At 42.0% G+C, this 19131-nt stretch overlaps 1 protein-coding gene across 1 annotated transcript in view; it reads right to left on the bottom strand.

The window, feature by feature from the left end:
- The window catches only part of ambra1a (autophagy/beclin-1 regulator 1a), a 102711-nt gene that overhangs the window by 71468 nt on the left and 12112 nt on the right, over window positions 1-19131 (bottom strand). Inside the window, 2 exon segments of the mRNA XM_061245405.1 lie at window positions 617-805; window positions 8227-8313. Coding sequence (XP_061101389.1) covers window positions 617-805; window positions 8227-8313 — 276 coding nt within the window.

Here is a 19131-nt window from a genome sequence, read left to right as displayed (position 1 = left end):
GGTGACTAAGTGACACACATGCCTAATGCATTGCTTTGACAGCCCACATCAAATGATTGCAGAATTAAACAGAATTAAAACCTGAACCAGAGCAGACCTGCAAGGCACACTGAACCACATAAATCATTCAAGAGATGCCCTAAAGTCAAACACATAACCCTGGTCTTTAATTGCAGCATACAACAACAACAACTAAGAAAATAAAACTATCGCTTCTATTCTCTTAAGCTCACAGTTCAAAGCAAGATGACAAGTAATGAGAAATTAAGGACTTTGACAGTTTTCCTGACTGACAACCCCAGGATAAATGCTGACTTTTCACTCACCTGAATACAATGTATACTTTGTAAATTTGACAAGCCAAAAAATATTCAGAACTTCACGAAGGACAGTGTTAATAGAAGCATCACACAGAAGTTTTCTGATTAACCTCAGGAATATATCAGGAGTTACTATCACCAGTATTTGTCTATGTTGGAAAAAAAGTGCCCTTCACTGTTTTCTACAGAGGGAAGTGAGACAGGGTAAGGTTCAGGAGTGAAGTGAGACAGGGTAAGGTTCAGGAGGGAAGTGTAACAGGGTAAGGTTCAGGAGTTGGACAGGAAATGATACTCACTCGTACTCCTCAAAGTCGACTTCGTTGTTCTCCATGGAGGGGGCTGTGTTGCTGGCGGTGCTGTCGGACGAGGACGAGGCGAGGGGCCGCAGCCGGTTCTGCTGATAGCGCAGGGAGCGCTGCCGAATGCTGTCCCGCCGGGAGAGGTACTGGATCATCCGCTGGGCGTAGTACGCAGCCGGGGACAACCTGAGGGAACACCAGCCACAAGCCGTTGCAGCGCTTAATGCATAATAATTCATACGACTTTTAACTTTTATTTAGCAGACGCTTTTATCCAAAGCGACTTACAGTTCATTAGACGAAGTAGGAGACAATCCCTCCTGGAGCAATGTGAGGTTAAGGGCTTTGCTCAAAGGCCCAACAGCTGTGTGCATCTCACCATGGCTACACCGGGGCTGAACCAACAACATTCCGGGTCCCAGTGATATGCAGTCCCTCAGCCTCTAGCTACACCTAGTGCTCTAGCGTAGCCTATATGTCTGGCCTGACATAGAGAGAGCGAGTATTCCCATTACAGCCAACAAGAAGCAACCACCTGACAAAGACAAGTATGGTCAAAATAACCTTTTGATTAGACAATAAAAATCTAAATATCAAGAGGTCAAGCATCGATGTGTGGGTTCATTTGTAGCCATTGTTTACTTTGTTTATCACCTTGCACCGGTAATAACGCTGGATTAACTTTGACAAATGTCATGATGTTGGATCCTTTGTGCAAAATTCTCACAAATAGCCAAAACATCATATCCATCATAGACATAACATCTGACTTATTGTAAACAAAACAAAAACATTAGGAAAGGGTAAAATCAAGGTCGTTATTAGCGTAGTGAAGACAGAGCACGGCCTGAGCACTAAACAACAGAATTCACAAGGCGTAGAAGCCATGTTAACAACCTTTAACAATTCCTACATAACATTCACCACATGCAGTACCATGTAATTCCAATGGAGGGAAGAAGGATGAAACTTACGTAGGATTAGATACCATGCATTTTGAAATATAGCGGGTGGTCTCATTATTTTTAATATGAAAAATTCTACAGGTCCTACAGGTCTACAGGTTAAGATAGACGTGATAATGAACACCAGTACAAGATATTTTAATTTAAAAAATAATGCACCCCCACCCCTCCCAATGAGCTTACAAAATTTCCATTTTCATTTAAAATTTTTACTTTTGAATGCAATTCACGCGTGATTATCTGCTTATACAAATACACATTACATATAATTAAATATTAAATGTTTATAGACAAGTTTACACAGTTTAAAGCATTTTTAATCATGAAAAAACTGGCTTCAGCAGGCGGTTTTAATGTTGTGGCTCATCAGTGTATATACTAGTAATTATAATTTGGACTTGTAAATAACAGTTAATTATTGATGCACATCATGGTTACATTCAGCGGTGAATATAATTCATGAACAGAATAACTTACCAGAGGACAAAAATAAAAAAATTAGAAATTTTTCAAAAGCAACATTGAAAGCACTGTTGAGAGAAAGGGCCATTTTAAGCTTTAAGCATTGGAAGCAGGAGTTGCAAGTTTATTTTTTGTAACTAGTAACAGGGATGAAGGCACCTCACTAAAGACGGCGACAACCCTGACCATGTGTCACTGGCTAGAATTAAAGTGTTAACATTGAGGCCCTCAAGGTTTTCCAGCCTCTGTGCTCTACCCAGATCCATCTTTTCATTGACAAGTTACCACTGTATTTTGCTCAAAAGAAGCCTTCATTGTGGCTGGCTTGAAGAGTTCTTCTTCTTTTACATAAATATATAAATATATACATGAATGCTGCATGATATTTACTGAAGCAAGCCTAGTTTAAATACCTTTCTCACTGGTAAAAACAACAACATTCTTTTCAGGAATTGAGCCAGGAACTACTGAACAAAGTAAATAGGCAATAACAAAAGACAGACTCAAAGTCCCTTTTGTGTGTTCCTCCCTCACAGCGTTTCATCCTTAAACACAGCTCATTAAGGCCACAGACAGCTGCACAGCACACACAGTAACACAGCTTATCATCCATAAACACAGCTCATTAAGGGCACAGAGCTGCACAGCACACACAGTAACACAGCTTTTAATCCTTAAACACAGCAATTAAGGGCACAGAGCTGCACAGCACACACAGTAACACAGCTTTTCATCCTTAAACACAGCTCATTAAGGCTACAGACAGCTGCACAGCACACACAGTAACACAGCTTTTCATCCTTAAACACAGCTCATTAAGAGCACAGAGCTACACAGCACACACAGTAACACAGCTTATCATCCATAAACACAGCTCATTAAGGCCACAGAGCTGCACAGCACACACAGTAACACAGCTTCTCTTCCTTAAACACAGCTCATTAAGGGCACAGATGCCTGCACAGCACACACAGTAACACAGCTTTTCATCCTTAAACACAGCTCATTAAGGGCACAGAGCTGCACAGCACACACAGTAACACAGCTTCTCTCGCTTAAACACAGCTCATTAAGGGCACAGAGCTGCACAGCACACACAGTAACACAGCTTCTCTCCCTTAAACACAGCTCATTAAGGGCACAGAGCTGCACAGCACACACAGTAACACAGCTTTTAATCCTTAAACACAGCTCATTAAGGGCACAGAGCTGCACACACACACAGTAACACAGCTTTTCATCCTTAAACACAGCTCATTAAGGGCACAGAGCTGCACACACACACAGTAACACAGCTTTTCATCCTTAAACACAGCTCATTAAGGGCACAGAGCTGCACAGCACACACAGTAACACAGCTTCTCTCCCTTAAACACAGCTCATTAAGGGCACAGAGCTGCACAGCACACACAGTAACACAGCTTCTCTCCCTTAAACACAGCTCATTAAGGGCACAGAGCTGCACACACACACAGTAACACAGCTTTTCATCCTTAAACACAGCTCATTAAGGGCACAGAGCTGCACACACACACAGTAACACAGCTTTTCATCCTTAAACACAGCTCATTAAGGGCACAGAGCTGCACACACACACAGTAACACAGCTTTTCATCCTTAAACACAGCTCATTAAGGGCACAGAGCTGCACACACACACAGTAACACAGCTTTTCATCCTTAAACACAGCTCATTAAGGGCACAGAGCTGCACACACACACAGTAACACAGCTTTTCATCCTTAAACACAGCTCATTAAGGGCACAGAGCTGCACACACACACAGTAACACAGCTTTTCATCCTTAAACACAGCTCATTAAGGGCACAGAGCTGCACACACACACACAGTAACACAGCTTTTCATCCTTAAACACAGCTCATTAAGGGCACAGAGCTGCACACACACACAGTCAGAACAGCGCCTGAGCTGTGAGGTGGCGTAGCTCCACTTTATCCTCGTTTCACCACACTGAACCCTCATAAACACGTTTAAAAATAACCAACATGCACACAGAGCAAGGGCCAGTCTACGCAGACAGAACGCTTGGCCCTGCTTTATATCCAAAAACGCTTCGTCGTCAGAACAGGGCCTTTTATGACACTGCGGTGGCAGAGTTACGAAGAGCGGACATAATTCACCATTCACGTTTCAGTGGGTTATTAAATAGAAAAGAAAAGGGTACTACAAAGGGGGGCAGATAATATTTTGTGAAAAAATTGGGGCGTTTTTTGCAACAACTGAAATTTTTTCTCAAAATTATCAGGCCAAACACACCATTTTTATTCCCTCAAAAAGATAGTCAGTACACTGAAAGCCACATAAAAGCCTGCCTTATCGTGCTTGCCTACAGCACTTCCTTTACTTCCTATTCAGAAACACTTGATCGGGCACACAAAAAACACACTAGTGTGATGTTCACATTAGTCAGAAAGTTACAGAGCTCAATAAGGGGGGGAAACTCATTACTTCACAGGAACGTTAAGACTTCATGCTAAGCTTTCTCACAAAGCATACCACCAAGATTGAGTGCTTGAATCGTTTCTTTGCCGCTTCCTGGCCCGTGTTTACAATCAAACCAGGGTAATTTAAGGACAACAACACAGGGTACATTAATCATAATCAGCGCTACGTTTCCTGATTTTAAACCAGGAAGTCAGGAAATAGAGATTCATAGAACCTACAGTAAATGTCTCTCAGGCTAATAGTATTTGGCTTTAGAAATCAGGAAAAACATTCTTGAAAGTCACCTAACTCTATCCATACGTGGTCCGAACACCACTTTCACATGTCAGGGACGGATTTGGCAAAGACAATGGCCCACAGCAGGGACGTCCAATCACGGAGGGCCGAGAGTACGCAGGTTATTATTCCAACCTATCAGTACAGCAGCTGCTTTCTCTAATTAACACAACCAGAGTGGAGGGAAATAATGGGTGAAATCAGCTGAGGTAGTGATTAGTTGGAATGAAAACCTGCATACTTTACACATTGGCCTTCCACGGCACATGATTGGGCACCCCTGACTACAGGGACTGCAATTAATTAAGTGAATATCATTTGTCACCGGAAACATTTACTTGGTTTGCGATGCTGGACTTGGGCTGTCGGGATGAAACAACAGCCAAAAAGCCATCAAGAAAACATACGCTGAGCATACAGTGGAATCCGGTATAAACTGAGGTGCCCTTAAGAGTTGACCAAAACAGCACAGTCTTGAGGGTTTGTGAAAGCTTTGCCATTTTGCTTCAGTCTCCCAAGTTCAATGTCGCCTGATCCCTGACCACTCAATTCTGAAATGCGCTTTGCGGGTTGGATAATTATTGAGAAACTGAATAATTTTTAATCAAAAAGCTATTTGCATGACATTCTATCTTCATATATAAATGCCGGAAGGTCAAAAAATTGGATTATAGCACAAATGCCAGAATGGAATTCAATGCCTGTGGAGGAAAATAAACCCTTGGCACATTTAAAATAGGCCAGAACTGAATTCATAATTAATCTGTTAGCCTTTATCTCTTCAGATGGAAGCTTACACCGGCAACTCGACGTGGTAAGATTTTGTTTATTTATCACTAACAATCCTGTACAGAAGTACATTAAATGGGATCAGATGGTTGAATTTCAGGAGAGCGTCACCATTATTGAACCTGAATGTTTTTTCTCATATATAACCTGGGCCTAAGAAAACTGTCAACATGAATAATCCCTGTAGTGGGAGGGATTATGATCTCCTTCAAAAGGCTTTCATAACACATAATAGGAGGATTAGAAGGTTATGTTTCAAGCACACTACCTTTCGAGGGCCTGTGGGAAAGCCTACTTTGACATGCTCTCAATCTCCTATATAGAAATAATTTCAAGGTACACTCGAGGAAATTAATTAAAAAAAAAGTTTTCTGCAACTATTCTGTGATCGACAACCGATACACAGAAAATGATGTCAATTTAGGAGAGACATTCAAGTCACAAAGTATTATTTTATGCGTCCTTGTGATATGGGAATGATAAGGGCCGGCATATTTACACTAGATTTAGCACCTATATTAATTTTCTCCCTTTTTATTTTTGAGCCACAAAACTGGCCACCACAGTACAACACAGCAATAACAAGCTGATGTGATCAGACTTTTCCAATACTGTCACAGCCGCACAATTCAAATTAAAGCGGACAGCAATTAAAAAGTGTCGAGTCACCTCCAGTCCGCGCTTCAGCAGGTGCGAAACGCACAAGTGAAACGCGTAAAAAAAAAACGGACTCAGAAAGAACGGTAAAACGGTCCCAATTTCGGCAGTGACAAGCGGAGACAGCTGGGAGAGGCCGGGGAGTTGGGGACGGCGCCACCGACAGTCTCGTCCCGGGGAGTGACGGGAGGTGTCATTTACCAGCAGACGGAGAGAGGGAGACGTGCCCGTCGAGCGAGCTCCGCTTTAAATCTCGCTGCTGAATTACTTCCTGGGCCAACTGGAACCGGCGCCAATACACAGCGGGAGCCGCGTCTTCAGGTCACGGCCCCCCCCCGTCCCCGAGACGAAGAAGCCCAGACGCCTGGGCATGGAGACAGCCCCTTTTCTTCTCTTTTGCTCCAGGTTTTCCGGGCGATAAGAAACAGGCCTGCAGGATGTCGCTGATGGACCCGGGTGATTACCGGTCAGCGGCCGCGGGGGACCCGCTTATCCGCCGTCGCGGTGCAGAGCGCGTGTCGGCGCGGAGAAAAGGCTCGCTGACAGCACACGACACGGGCTTATCGGAGCTTCCGTGGAGAAAATGCAGGCCGGAGTAAACAACGCTTCCCAACACGACCTTGACAGGGTAAAAAAAAAAAAGCTACACCGTATGACTGGTGGCACTGGGCTTTCTTTCAATAGCTCTGATCAGGGAAGCTGGGTTTGTCTTTTTCAGCCATTTTGGGCTGTCAGTGATTCTGCACAGATTTGCGGAGCTGATGAGTCACCTGGTATTCTGAGCTTGTATTTTCCGTTTTATTTGTATTAAAATTGCAACAAATTTCCAAAATCTTTTGCTAAAGAAGAGAGAAAGATTCATTTTTCAACACGAGTAGCTTTAAAAATGTTTTAATTAATCATTAACACTTTACCCTTGACAGCCCTACTGGAAACTAATGTTTATTACGGGATGGCATTGGTTGTTTTCCAGATTTAGTCTGACCCTCATATGTTATTTCTAATTGTTTCACAAGTTTAAGGATTCACAACTATATATATAAATGGGATAATCCATTACGAGACCTTCAGTCACTTGATTTTAATGAGCGCCACCCCATAATTGGATTGACATCGATACTGAATCACATACTGATTCACATTAAAACTGAATCACAGGAAAAAAGTGTGGCAATACTGTATTGATGTTTTCCACCTCTAACCACAGCATGGCCTTCACTGAATAAGCCACCCAGTAACCCAATGCTACCAACTGTGAAAGTGACATACAGTTCCATACGCAATGAAGCCATTGCTCCTCACTTTTTGTAGCAACAAACCTTTGTTTAAACAGAAAAATAATAAAGTAGCAATAACGCGAATCTCGTTTAAACTTTCATTTCGCTGAGGTTTACATCAAAGCAGTATAAAGCTCATCGTTCAGGCAAACGGTAAAGGTTTTTCTGAAAGTACACTTGTTATTGTGTTGCACTGCACCTAATTTATCACCTGGATTGAAGTATGTGTTTGTTGAATCCTCGTGCGAAGTACTACACCTGCCTTGCTAAAGCCAATATCCAGCAATACAAAGATGGAGTAAGTGACGGATATTCCCAGACTCAGACTCAAATCCTGGAGTGACCCTGCATCTGCTGGTTTTTCATACATTTCTGCACTGCCTAATTCAATTCATTGATTGGCTACACCTTCTTCCTAAAGCTTTAATTGGCTGCTGGTTGTAAGGATATGGCAAACCCCAGCAGAGACCGCAGCCCTCCAGGACTGAAGTTTGAGACCCCTGGGGCGACATTGGCTCAGTTGACTAGCAGTCGGAGGGTTGCCAGTTCAATCCCGCCCAGGGTGTGTCGAGGTATCCCTGAGCAAGACACCCAACCTCCAATAGTTCCTGAAGAGTTGGTGGGTGCCTTGCATGGCAGCCAATCGCCGTGCGTGTGTGTGTGTGTGTGTGTGTGTGTGTGTGTGTGTATGGGAATGGATGCAGACAATCCCGTACCTGGCAGGATCGGGATAAATGGGATGGTCTCGGGATCCGGACATGTCGTATCGGGACAGAGAGATGAGAGAGGACTCCAACAGCCTCCTGGAAAAGCAGAAAAGAAGGAAGACGGTCAGCCAAACTAAACAATTGAAGGGAAAAAAAAGAGCTCCTTCCATGAATCTTATATCCAGGAATTTAACTCAGCTGGAAATGATTCTCACCATTTGCAATGCATTTTAGAACATTATGGCATTAAATTAAACAGTGATAAAAAGGAAATCTGCAAACTAATTTCCGTTTTGAGAAGGCATTATTTTATTGAGCATCACCTCCGTGGATGTAGGCTACTTCATATGCAGTCCATACAGGGAATTAACCTTAAAGATCTGATTTTAACTGACTGTTGTCAGGGGATAACTTTCCAACAGACTTTTATGAAAGCGCAACACTGCTGGTCCGAGGCTTGGTCACCCTTCCTGGATGAGAAATCCTAACTGTCAAACAGCGCTAAGAAGCAGAAACACAGAAACAGCCAAACAGCGCTAAGAAGCAGAAACACAGAAACTTCTCCACCCTTGCTCTCCGGTGGTGGAATGACCTCCCCATCCCCATTAGAACCGCTCACTCACTGCCCATTTTCCACCGCAGTCTGAAGACTCATCTCTTCACACTGTCCCTGAACTCCTCTGCAGGAGTCCCCTAACCTACTGTCACCATTTCACCAATCTATCCTTACCCCCTTGTATTGTATACCTTAATCTAGGAGTTTTCACTTTGTATGTGTCTCGGTACTGTAGTATTAGTCATCCTGGCATGGTAGTTTGACTTGCCCTGTCCTACCTTGTGTACTGGACATATGTTCATAGCCTAACAACCAATCCAATACGTTTGGTGTGTTTGGTTGTTTGTTGTATGACTTTGATATCCACCGTTTTGTACGTCGCTTTGGATAAAAGCTTTTGCTTAATAAAATGTAATTTGATGTAATGTAATGACACTGGCCATTATGTACAGCGCATTTTCTGTTTGGCAACAGATGAGTACTTCTAAAAAATAAAAGGAAAAAAGAAAAAAACCTGAAAGCCAAGTGCCATGTGTGCCAAGCTCCAAGCCAAGCTCACAGCTCTTGGGCTCAGACTCTTCTGAACAGCTAATCATGGCAGCCATTTGTAGACCAAAAAGCTCCCACTTCTTTGACCGAGTAGCCCCACATTCAAACAGACCACCTTTTCCACTGTGCACCAATGCATATATATAAAAAAAGAATAATTCAGACCAATTTAGCTCCCACAACAGCAAGATGCCGGAGATTACCGGCCATTTACAGTACACAGCTATTTAGCTAATGCTTTTATCCACAGGGACATACAGTTGATTAGACTGAGCAGGGGACAATCCCCCCTGAAGCCATATGGGGTTAACGGCCTTGCCCAAGGGCCCACAGCTGCACAGATCTTACTGTGGCTACACCGGGGCTTTAACCACCAACCCTCCAGGTCCCAGTCGAGCACCTTCGGCACTAGGCCACAGGCAGCGAGGCGGAGACATCACCACAGTTTTAAAAGAGTGCGTCAGAGAGCAGAGCATTGGGGTGCCAGGCGGGCGGAGTCCCCTCCAGCACAGCATGCGCTTTGTCCAGCAGCTGGAGCGTCCGCCCCGCCCCGGCCCCAACTCATGCGCTGACTTCTAACCGCCAGCCCAGGAGGCATTAGCGGGGCTTACAGATGTGGGTCTGCGGGATTACTGCCACGCCGCCCCGACCTCCACATTCCCGGGACAGGCATTTCTCCCACCCGTACGCCCATTTTGGGATTTATCGGGCCTTGGCAGGGACTCCGGCCGTACTCCCAGAGGATCAGCGAGAAACTGCCTGCCCACATTCATGCGGGCTGTAGTTAGAATCTCCCTTCTGTTACGAATTTTGCTTGTTTAAAAAGGGTAATTACACTGTAGATCACATTTGCTTAAGCTGTAAAAATGTTTGTAAGCCTACATTAGTGGAACATTTTAATCAAAATTATGAAAAGTCAATTTGGCAAAAAGAAAAAACTGTTCCGCTGCCCTATAACGTTTGAAAAACGTTTTTTCTGCAGTCCAATCTGGCCCCACAACACCGATCGTGATGTCAGGGCAACCTTTCCAGGTACCTCTAAATCACATAGATGTCAATCAAGATATAAGTTGGAAAATTGTTCGTGCCCACAATTTTTTCTGTTTAATTTTAGTGGCTTGTTTTCAAAGTCAGCAAGACAATACTACACAGAACACTGCCTGAACCTGATAGGTTAAAGAATACTTTATGTAAATGAGACACACGTACTTTACCCACCGCAGAAGGCAATCACCCTTTAATGTAATCCAAAAGAGCGACATTCCAGCTCAAAATTCAGCCAAAACAACTTGCAGTAAGGTTTTTTTGAGTTTATTAAGGTGGAAGGTGGAATTCATCATCATTTTTTAAGGTTGTAGGAACTAATGATTTTCAAGAATGTGTACTCATGTTTAGCACATTGAACTTAAAATCAACTTGGTTGGCATTTATATAGCGCCTTTATCCAAAGCGCTGTACAATTGATGTTGGTGATTGGCTGCGATGTAAGGCACCAACCAGCTCGTCAGGATCATTTGGGGGTTAGGTGTCTTGCTCAGAGACACTTCGACACAGCCCGGGCGGGGGATCGAACCGACAACCCTCCGACTGCCAGACGACTGCTCTCACTGCCTGAGCCTGAGCCATGTCTTCTATTCAATTTAGCCCAGCTTAACCAGTTATGTTTCACCATATGTAAAAACTTAAATGGCTTTAGGAAACTGGTTTCCACGCAATTGTCTAATAAAGTCAACTGAACGAGGATTACAGTGCAGATGGAAATAGATCAAATTTTTCTAAACGGTAGGAGCCAAAAGCAAGGAAAATTGGGATGCTTCTAGGGTTAGCATAGTCGTTGTGCTAATAAAAAAAAGACGTATCATCTTGCAGACACTGCTTTTTCAGCTGAACGCGTAAATCTGGCCGGTGGTTGTGCTTCGATTCACAAACACGATGCAGATGTTATCCTGGATGTTCCTGCCACAGCGGAAACGGTAGGCCTCTCAAGCAAGGAGCGCCAAACTGGAGCTTCTTCTGCAGCCACCACCCGAGGGACCCCCATAAACTCACAGCTAGAAAGCATCTCCCTGTCTGTTTACCCACAAAACACAGGGATTCTGAGCGTCACTCCATGAAAGTGAAGCCCCGGGCACGTTCCAACTGACGTAACTGGAACAGGCTGATAGACTGTGGTGGAACACAGAACCAAGCTCCAGTGCCATAGAGTTATTTATTTGCTGTAAAGACACCCTTAATCAAGGGCAGACTTAACAAGGCTTGCCTTTTTCCAACCTGTTCACAATCCATTAATATCTTTGTATATTTACAGAAGCAAGCTGGGAATGATACAAGAGCAGTACTCCACCTGGGATTTGAACCTGCAATATCTTAGCAACAAGACCCTTTTCCTCAACCACTGCTCTGCTGCCTCCTACCACTGGTCACACGGAGTACCACTGTAATAAGCTGTTTACAGGCATCTCACAAATAACTTTTTCATTTACATAAAGGTTACTGTTTTCCTCGGTAAGCTTTCCTCAAAAAACTAAGATTAGCTGGAATGATACTTAACTACATTTGTCAGGCCAGATGGAGATCACCATGAAATGTTCTACAGATGAAATGTAGAAAAAAAGAAATAAAATGTTTTTGTTTACAAAGTTGCACACACTTTGCTCATTCAATAGCCAGGTCTCTCAATTGTTGAATTCACGGACTAAAACAATACTTTCTTCTTGGCATAATTATAGTTGCAAAAATCATAATTTCTCTGAGGTTAGCCATCTTGGCAGTGACATTAATCCAGTACTCTCCTTGCCCTGCATAGCACAGTATGTTTAACCACCATTTTTATTAGAAAATCTCATTAAATTTCACTGAGGACATTATTAGTTCAGCCATTATCTACTGGAAAGCAACAAAAAAAAAAAACCTCACAATGCATATTGTCTCAAGCGTGTGCAATAACCTGTTAAATTGGCTCATTCGTTAATTCGGCATCAATGTCGAGGTGCAGACCTAGCAGAAGGAAGAAGAGTACAAAACGCATGCCTTCACCACTTACAAAAATGGGTGCCAGGCAAGCACCTATTCCTCGTAGGCTAATCAATATATTGAGAAACTATCCTGCTTGTGTTACTGATTCTCTAAAAATTATTTTCGATTTTAACACTGGGAAAAATGCAAACCTTTTACAACCACTCCAGGGTTGATGCAGAGCTAATGAGGCATTTTCTGGAAATAAATGTTTCCAGTGAAAAACCAGACACTTTTATTTTTTTTAAACCTTAACAACTAGCCTAAATAAAAATCAGCACTGCCGTACAGTACGAGCCAAAATTCCTGAACGAAACGGAAAAAACCTTTCTGCAGGGAGATATAACTTGTTTCAATGTGTGGCTACAGCAACAAGCTTAGCGTCCCGTTTTTCACATTTCATATGCATTGCTCAAGAATGTAACATTTAGTGGCGTGATTAGTCAACAATTAATTCACTGGAGCCTTTTAAACCCATGTAAATTATCACAGGGACATACACTCAGTGAGCACTTTATTAGGTATTTATTACACTTATTGGTCTTCTGCTGCTGTAGCCTATCCACTTAGAGGTTTGACACATTGTGTGTTCAGAGATGCTCTTCTGCATACCATTGTTGTAACGTGTGGTTGTTTGCATTACTGTCACCTTCCTGTCAGCTCTGACCAGCCTGGGCCTTCTCCTCTGACGTCTCTCATTAACAACACCCTTTTTCCCAGCAGTACTGCTGCTCACTGGATGTTTTTTGTTTTTCGCACCATTCTCTGCAAACTATAGAGACACTTGTGTCTGAAAATCCCAGGAGATCAGCAATTTCTGAGCTACTCAAACCACCCTGTCTGGCACCAATAATCATTCCACGGTCAAAGTCACTAAGATGACATTTCTTCCCTATTCTGACATTTGGTCTGAAAAACAGCTGAACCTTTCGAACATGTGTGCATGCTTTCATGCATTTAGTTGCCGCCATATGATTGACTGATTAAATATTTGCATCAACAACCTGGTGTACAGGTCTACCCAATAAAGTGGTAACTGAGTCTAGAATGAACTCAGTTTGCTTACTTCAGAAACTCAATGTACACAGGGCATATTAGCTATTCTTCAGAAAATGAAAGTTTAATTTAATTTCTCTCTTCTATAGTACTATATATGAGACTAAATATTTTTATGTAGGATTTAAAAATTGAGGAAAATAACTGAAGGGAGCTGAACACGCATCTACAAGGCAAAAGTGGATTCTCATACTTGTGTGAATTACAGAGAACTACAAACCGAAAGGAATCGGTCCCATTTAATTTGTGAAATAACACATTTGAAAAGTGAAATTCATATCGGTTTGGACTAGAAAGTCTTCCCCTGGCTCGCCTGAAGCCGCATTTGGAAAGAGCGAGTGTGGTGGCTATGGCCAGAGAGACAGCTGGTCTGTACCGGATCAGCCTGCTGCATTTTTCAGTCCTCCAGGGAGATGCTATTTTTGTGCCGGATCCCTTCAGGACTTCAGATTTAAATGTACGACTGAACCAACAATTGTTCTACTGCACAAAAAAAAAAAGCAATATTGGCTCAAAAGGTCAAGGAATAATTTCACAGCTTGGCGAGCAGAAGTGTAATGCTGTGATGCAAAATGACAAACAAAATGCAAAAACCTACAAATGTAATATTGGTCACCTAATCAGAAGCTTGTTTAATATGCTACATTAAAATAGTGCAATAATATTCAGTCTAATAATAATAATAATATTCACAGCAGCAATATGAAAGCTAGTTAAATTAAGCCAGTGCCCTGTCAAACTAATATTATTCTGTACATGATGCAGAGTTAAGAGTAGACACTTCGGTGCCCATTGCCTGAACGGTATTCGATCGTTCAACAAAGTTCAAACATCTGTCAAATTCAGGATGCCAGCTCTTGTGACTGTAGTGATACACAAATATTAACAGGTTGGCACATGACTGAATGAGTAAAAATGTTCTTAACCCATGGAGTTCATATGATGCTGTTGTATGATCATTACTTAATGACAGCCCCACGGTGATGGCAGTTTGAATCACAATCAGCAATGTTATACAGGAAAGGATAAGTGTACAAGGCTATGACATCTGTAGGCAGAGCTAAAGGAGATTCTCATTTTGGATAGCAATTAATTTCATCACGGACGTTCAGATTTCACTGGGTTTTGACGGCATTCGGGCCAAGAGTCCATCAGTGTCATGATTTCATAATTAGTGTCCTCTGTTGTGTAGAGAATCCGTGACTAGCTGGCTCTGTGTCTGAGGGAATTTTATGTAAATTACCAACCTTGTGATCTGTAAAGTCCCTAATTGAATTGTAATTAGCCAAGATTACCATACTGCTTCAGGAGATTGCAGCCCATAGCCCATTTGACAAGTTGATGAGTTGCCTCTGAACACAAACATCCATGAGGGATATGAAGATGCAGGAATTTTACACCATGATATAATACGAGTAGAATACCCCGAAACCATTCCAATAACAATACCATTAACTGATCTTTCCACAGCGACTTTCAAAACAGGGGAATGCTCACTAGTCATGGACATCACAAGGGACTCAAACACAGTCACTGAAAAATGCAATTAGCAATACATTTATTAGCTTATTACAAATGAGCGTTCTATATTACGACCTTTGTAAAAGGTTGTTTGAATATTCTCTTACTGTTTTTTCAAACGGTATACTAAATATCATCATGACAATACAAGAAACTTACAAATGCTTTTCAGTGTAATTTGTGCACTGAGGCTGGGTGTCTCATAGAAATGTTAAAAATTTACAGCACTTGGCAGAATGTCTGGCACAAGCGCCTCTTGCATTAGCCATCTAGCCGAGGCACATTAATCAGCCGAGTTAAATGTAATTACTAATGACAAAAATAGCTTTGCTTTAAATGGCCTACATTGTTTGGTTTGACGAAAACAATGGCTGGTTCCGACGGTCCGTTAACCTGGATATTACCAAGGGTCAGGTGTAACAGAGAAGTCTAGCTATTTTACAAGTGAATGTAAACATTAGGCTAATGTTTATCTTGGAAGTATGAGACACTTCAAAACCCAAGGCATTTTCAAATGATTAGGCCTACATATCAGACAGGCCATGTAATTAATCATGTTATAAACAAAAGTATCAATGACATTTAGAAGAGCCTAAAAACACTACACTGATCAGTCTTCCATCTTGATTAACACTGTGGCATTACGAGGTTGTGCCCACAGTGTAGGGGTCTGCTATTCAGGATTAGAGACACACAAAGCTTTTACGAAACCAAAACACCTCTTCAGCAATTTGTCTCCTTGGTAGTTACCGACGGCCAAAAAATGACAGAAACATTAATTCTCCGGACTTTCTGATTTGAGTAGCAGTTAAAGACAGGCTGCAAACTGTCCACTCAATACACTTATTTTTGGATCATGAGAATGGTCCAAAGATTTCACATAGATGCCGTTCCAAACAATGTCCTTGAAGAACCCTAATTCCACCCTTACAAACCACAAAGGATGGTTCTGTGTGATGCTAAAGAGAAGCAGTTCCTTTTGATGGCTTGAGATGCTAGGGCTACGTTATATTTCCCCATTTCTAAAATTACCCTTTTCAAGAGAGCAGAATAAATCAATTTACAGTACTTATCACAAGGAGGATAGCTCATAATTTTGTGCTTATATCAAACAAGAAGCTGTGCGTGTGTGTGTGCGTGTGTGTGTGAATGATTTCTGTACGTTAGCCAGGAGCACACTGCCACCAAGAGGGAAAAGCAGCCTTATAGATCACACCAGCCTTTCTTTAACCGTAGCAGAGCTGGTTTCCCCTTCATCCGTTTGGTTTCCTGTGCAGCATTAGCCGTCTGCTCGCGTTTACGCCGCCCGTTTCAAGAACTCACAAACCTCACAGTAAGAAGGGAGCTTCCATTAAAGAGGAGAGCCCTGCCAAAGTGTGATAACCCACTTTTCCCCTCAGTTAACCCCGTTTTCACATCAGAGGACACGTGGCAATTATCTGGAGATACGTCTTTCCATTACTGACCTTGCGCTGGACGAAAGCAGGGGAAATGTGATAAGTAATTCTTCAGAGAATTCAATTATTTTTCATACATTGCACCTTCATTTTCCGATAAAAACATCTACGACCACTACTTTTCTGTTCCTAAAAGTATTTCTTTATAAACAGCCAGTTGTCTCCCACAATCCTTTTCACTGAAATGTCTTTCAGTAAATGTATTAACTTATTTTCCTAAAATATGAAAGTTTTCAATAAGATATCATGCTCAAAGCTTCAATACATTATTTTAAAAGTATATTGGAGAAAATAAGATAAGGCCCCCCCTCCAATGCAAGGAGATGCAAAACCTGTGTTCAAATAATTACATTAAGCTGCAACCACAGCACAGCAACAACCACAGCAAGAAAGCCTTAAATTCAATTATTCTACATTATACCTCCTTGTTGAAAAGGATGGTCTACTTGTGTCTACTTATGTGAAATTTTTGTTTCACTTTCAGCTTCCGTTTTCCATTCCCAGACAGTTCCTGTGAACAATTAAGGATATCTCAGATAGGCTAATAGCTGCTAGTTTCACATGACATGCCAGCTTCACAATGGCTAAAAAAACACTTTGGCTGAGTTCATACTCCAGACTCCATGTGGTTTTCTGCTGTTCACACTGCTGTTCTAAAAACATCGGGGGAAAAAATTAAATTAGGCCACTATTAGCTGGTGTCTGAATGTAGCCTTTGAGTAACTCTAAAGCAACTTGTACAACAAAGTTACGCGTACAGAGGGTTGATGTGTGCATGTTACATGTTGGGTCAAAATCACTTTCTGACCTCAACCTTTCTAGATTTTAATGACATTTTGTTAACCTACTATATGAGTGTGTTAGAATGTGGATTACTGGACCAGAATGACCAACCATTCAAGAGACACGGGCCCTCAAAGTTGACCCTTATTGAGCACGTAACCAAATCTAAAGACACGTATCTGCTGCAAAAACAAAACGGTGTGGTTGTCTTATCGGAAAGCTTACAAACAAGGTTATCCACAATTCCAATACTTTTGCTCCAAAATACATTAATATGCAAATTAGGTAATATTTTGTCATTTTTCTTCTTTTTTTTTCCCATACGTTTTATGGTAGGCACATCTTTACATCTCCTGACGTTTTCATGTTGTGCCTACAACCAGTCGAGCAACAGCAGACCTGGGAGTAAATGGCGGGCAGTTCACATATGAGAAAAGCATCAAATGAAAGCAGAAATAAATCAACAGGAATTGAAATTGTACCTGAAAATTGCAGGGAAAAAGAATAACAAAAACACCTTTCACCAACTACCTTTAAACAACTCAGATCTGTTTAAAATGTGGCTGCCTGACCCCACAAGGGATGTCAGCAGACAGTTCATCTTCCCTTTTCTCAACCACTGTCAGTTACAAATCCTCTAATAAATAATATTCAGCTACTTGTGTGAACCTTTCTCTGGTTTCATAGTCGGATATGCTCGCTTCAATTTCAGTGTGCAAGTAACTTGACGAACAGGCAGTGCAGTCACTACGCCTTGGCCAGGCCAACTGTAGCCAAGCCATGCCTCTGGTCCTTAACCAGAAGAACACAAAGAGCTTGCCCTGGAACTGAGAGAATCTTTGACGGAATCTTTGCATCTACAATTATGAATAAAAGCGAGAAAATGAGCGCATCCATAGGTAGAGCCTCGGGAAACAGTGTTATAGCACACGCTGCTTAGACTTGGCCTACTTGAAGCAAGTTCTCCCGCTTTAACCACAAACCCATCGTTACCCCTTTACTATCTATAGGGCTAGTAGCTAGTAGCAAGAGAACGCCATCAGAACTGTAACAAGACATTTGACATGCAAAATTAGTTCTGCTTGATTGAATTAGTACATTTTCATGGCTTTATGGATTGTGTAAGCCGATATCTTTATAAACAATTGTGTCTTATAAGCCCATGTGGGCTGGGCATTCCTATGGATGGATGACAAACAAAAATAAAAATCAATCAATCATACATTTAGCAACTACAATTTAAAAAGAGACAACTGCCGCCATGAATGAATAACCAGTTATCTGTTTTTTCTGACCCAGCCCTATTGTAAAGCAGGCAGCTCTTCAAAAAATAAAGTATCTAAAATGTTTGCCAAAACTATTAATGCAAAGTATTCCTAAAGTTACACGAGTTGTCAAAGGCTGTACAGCTTCAGGAGAGCTGTAAACTTAAGACAATGTCCACTCCTTAAACCAAGGGATCCAAAACAATATCTGCACAACAGCCAGACGGTCAGCCGCACCATTTCTTTGGATCACTTCTTCCCAACCACGGGAGGTTCACTGCAGATTATGAACATTCATAAAAGAACATGCTGAATGAACGGACAACTTCATTGACATTCATAAGATTAATCAAATTGCAATGTTTCCACTCCAAATAGTAATGTTTAAACTCCTATTTTCAACATTAAGAATACAGGGCCGAGAATCTGGTCGGACTATCCACCGTAGACATGCATCTCTGACATATCATCCGTGACAACAATCCTAGTTCCTTATGTTCCCAGACACATAAAAAATAGATTTAAATACATCCGCCAATTGCTGTGGCCCAGGAAGCTCTCTGTGCACCTGAATTACCCCGGGCTTTGGGAGGATCAGATGTCCTCAGTGGACCCAATCAAATCTTTGTTTTTTTTTTTTTTGAGTTGCGACTCGACATTCCAGTAGCATACCGCACAAATGCTACCAGTCGCTGCAACTTGGCATTGGACT

Source organism: Conger conger, chromosome 6 (assembly GCF_963514075.1).
Source record: "Conger conger chromosome 6, fConCon1.1, whole genome shotgun sequence".
Lineage (NCBI taxonomy): Eukaryota > Metazoa > Chordata > Actinopteri > Anguilliformes > Congridae > Conger > Conger conger.
The sequence above is the reverse complement of the archived record's forward strand: the minus strand, read 5'-3'. Positions and strand labels throughout refer to the sequence as shown.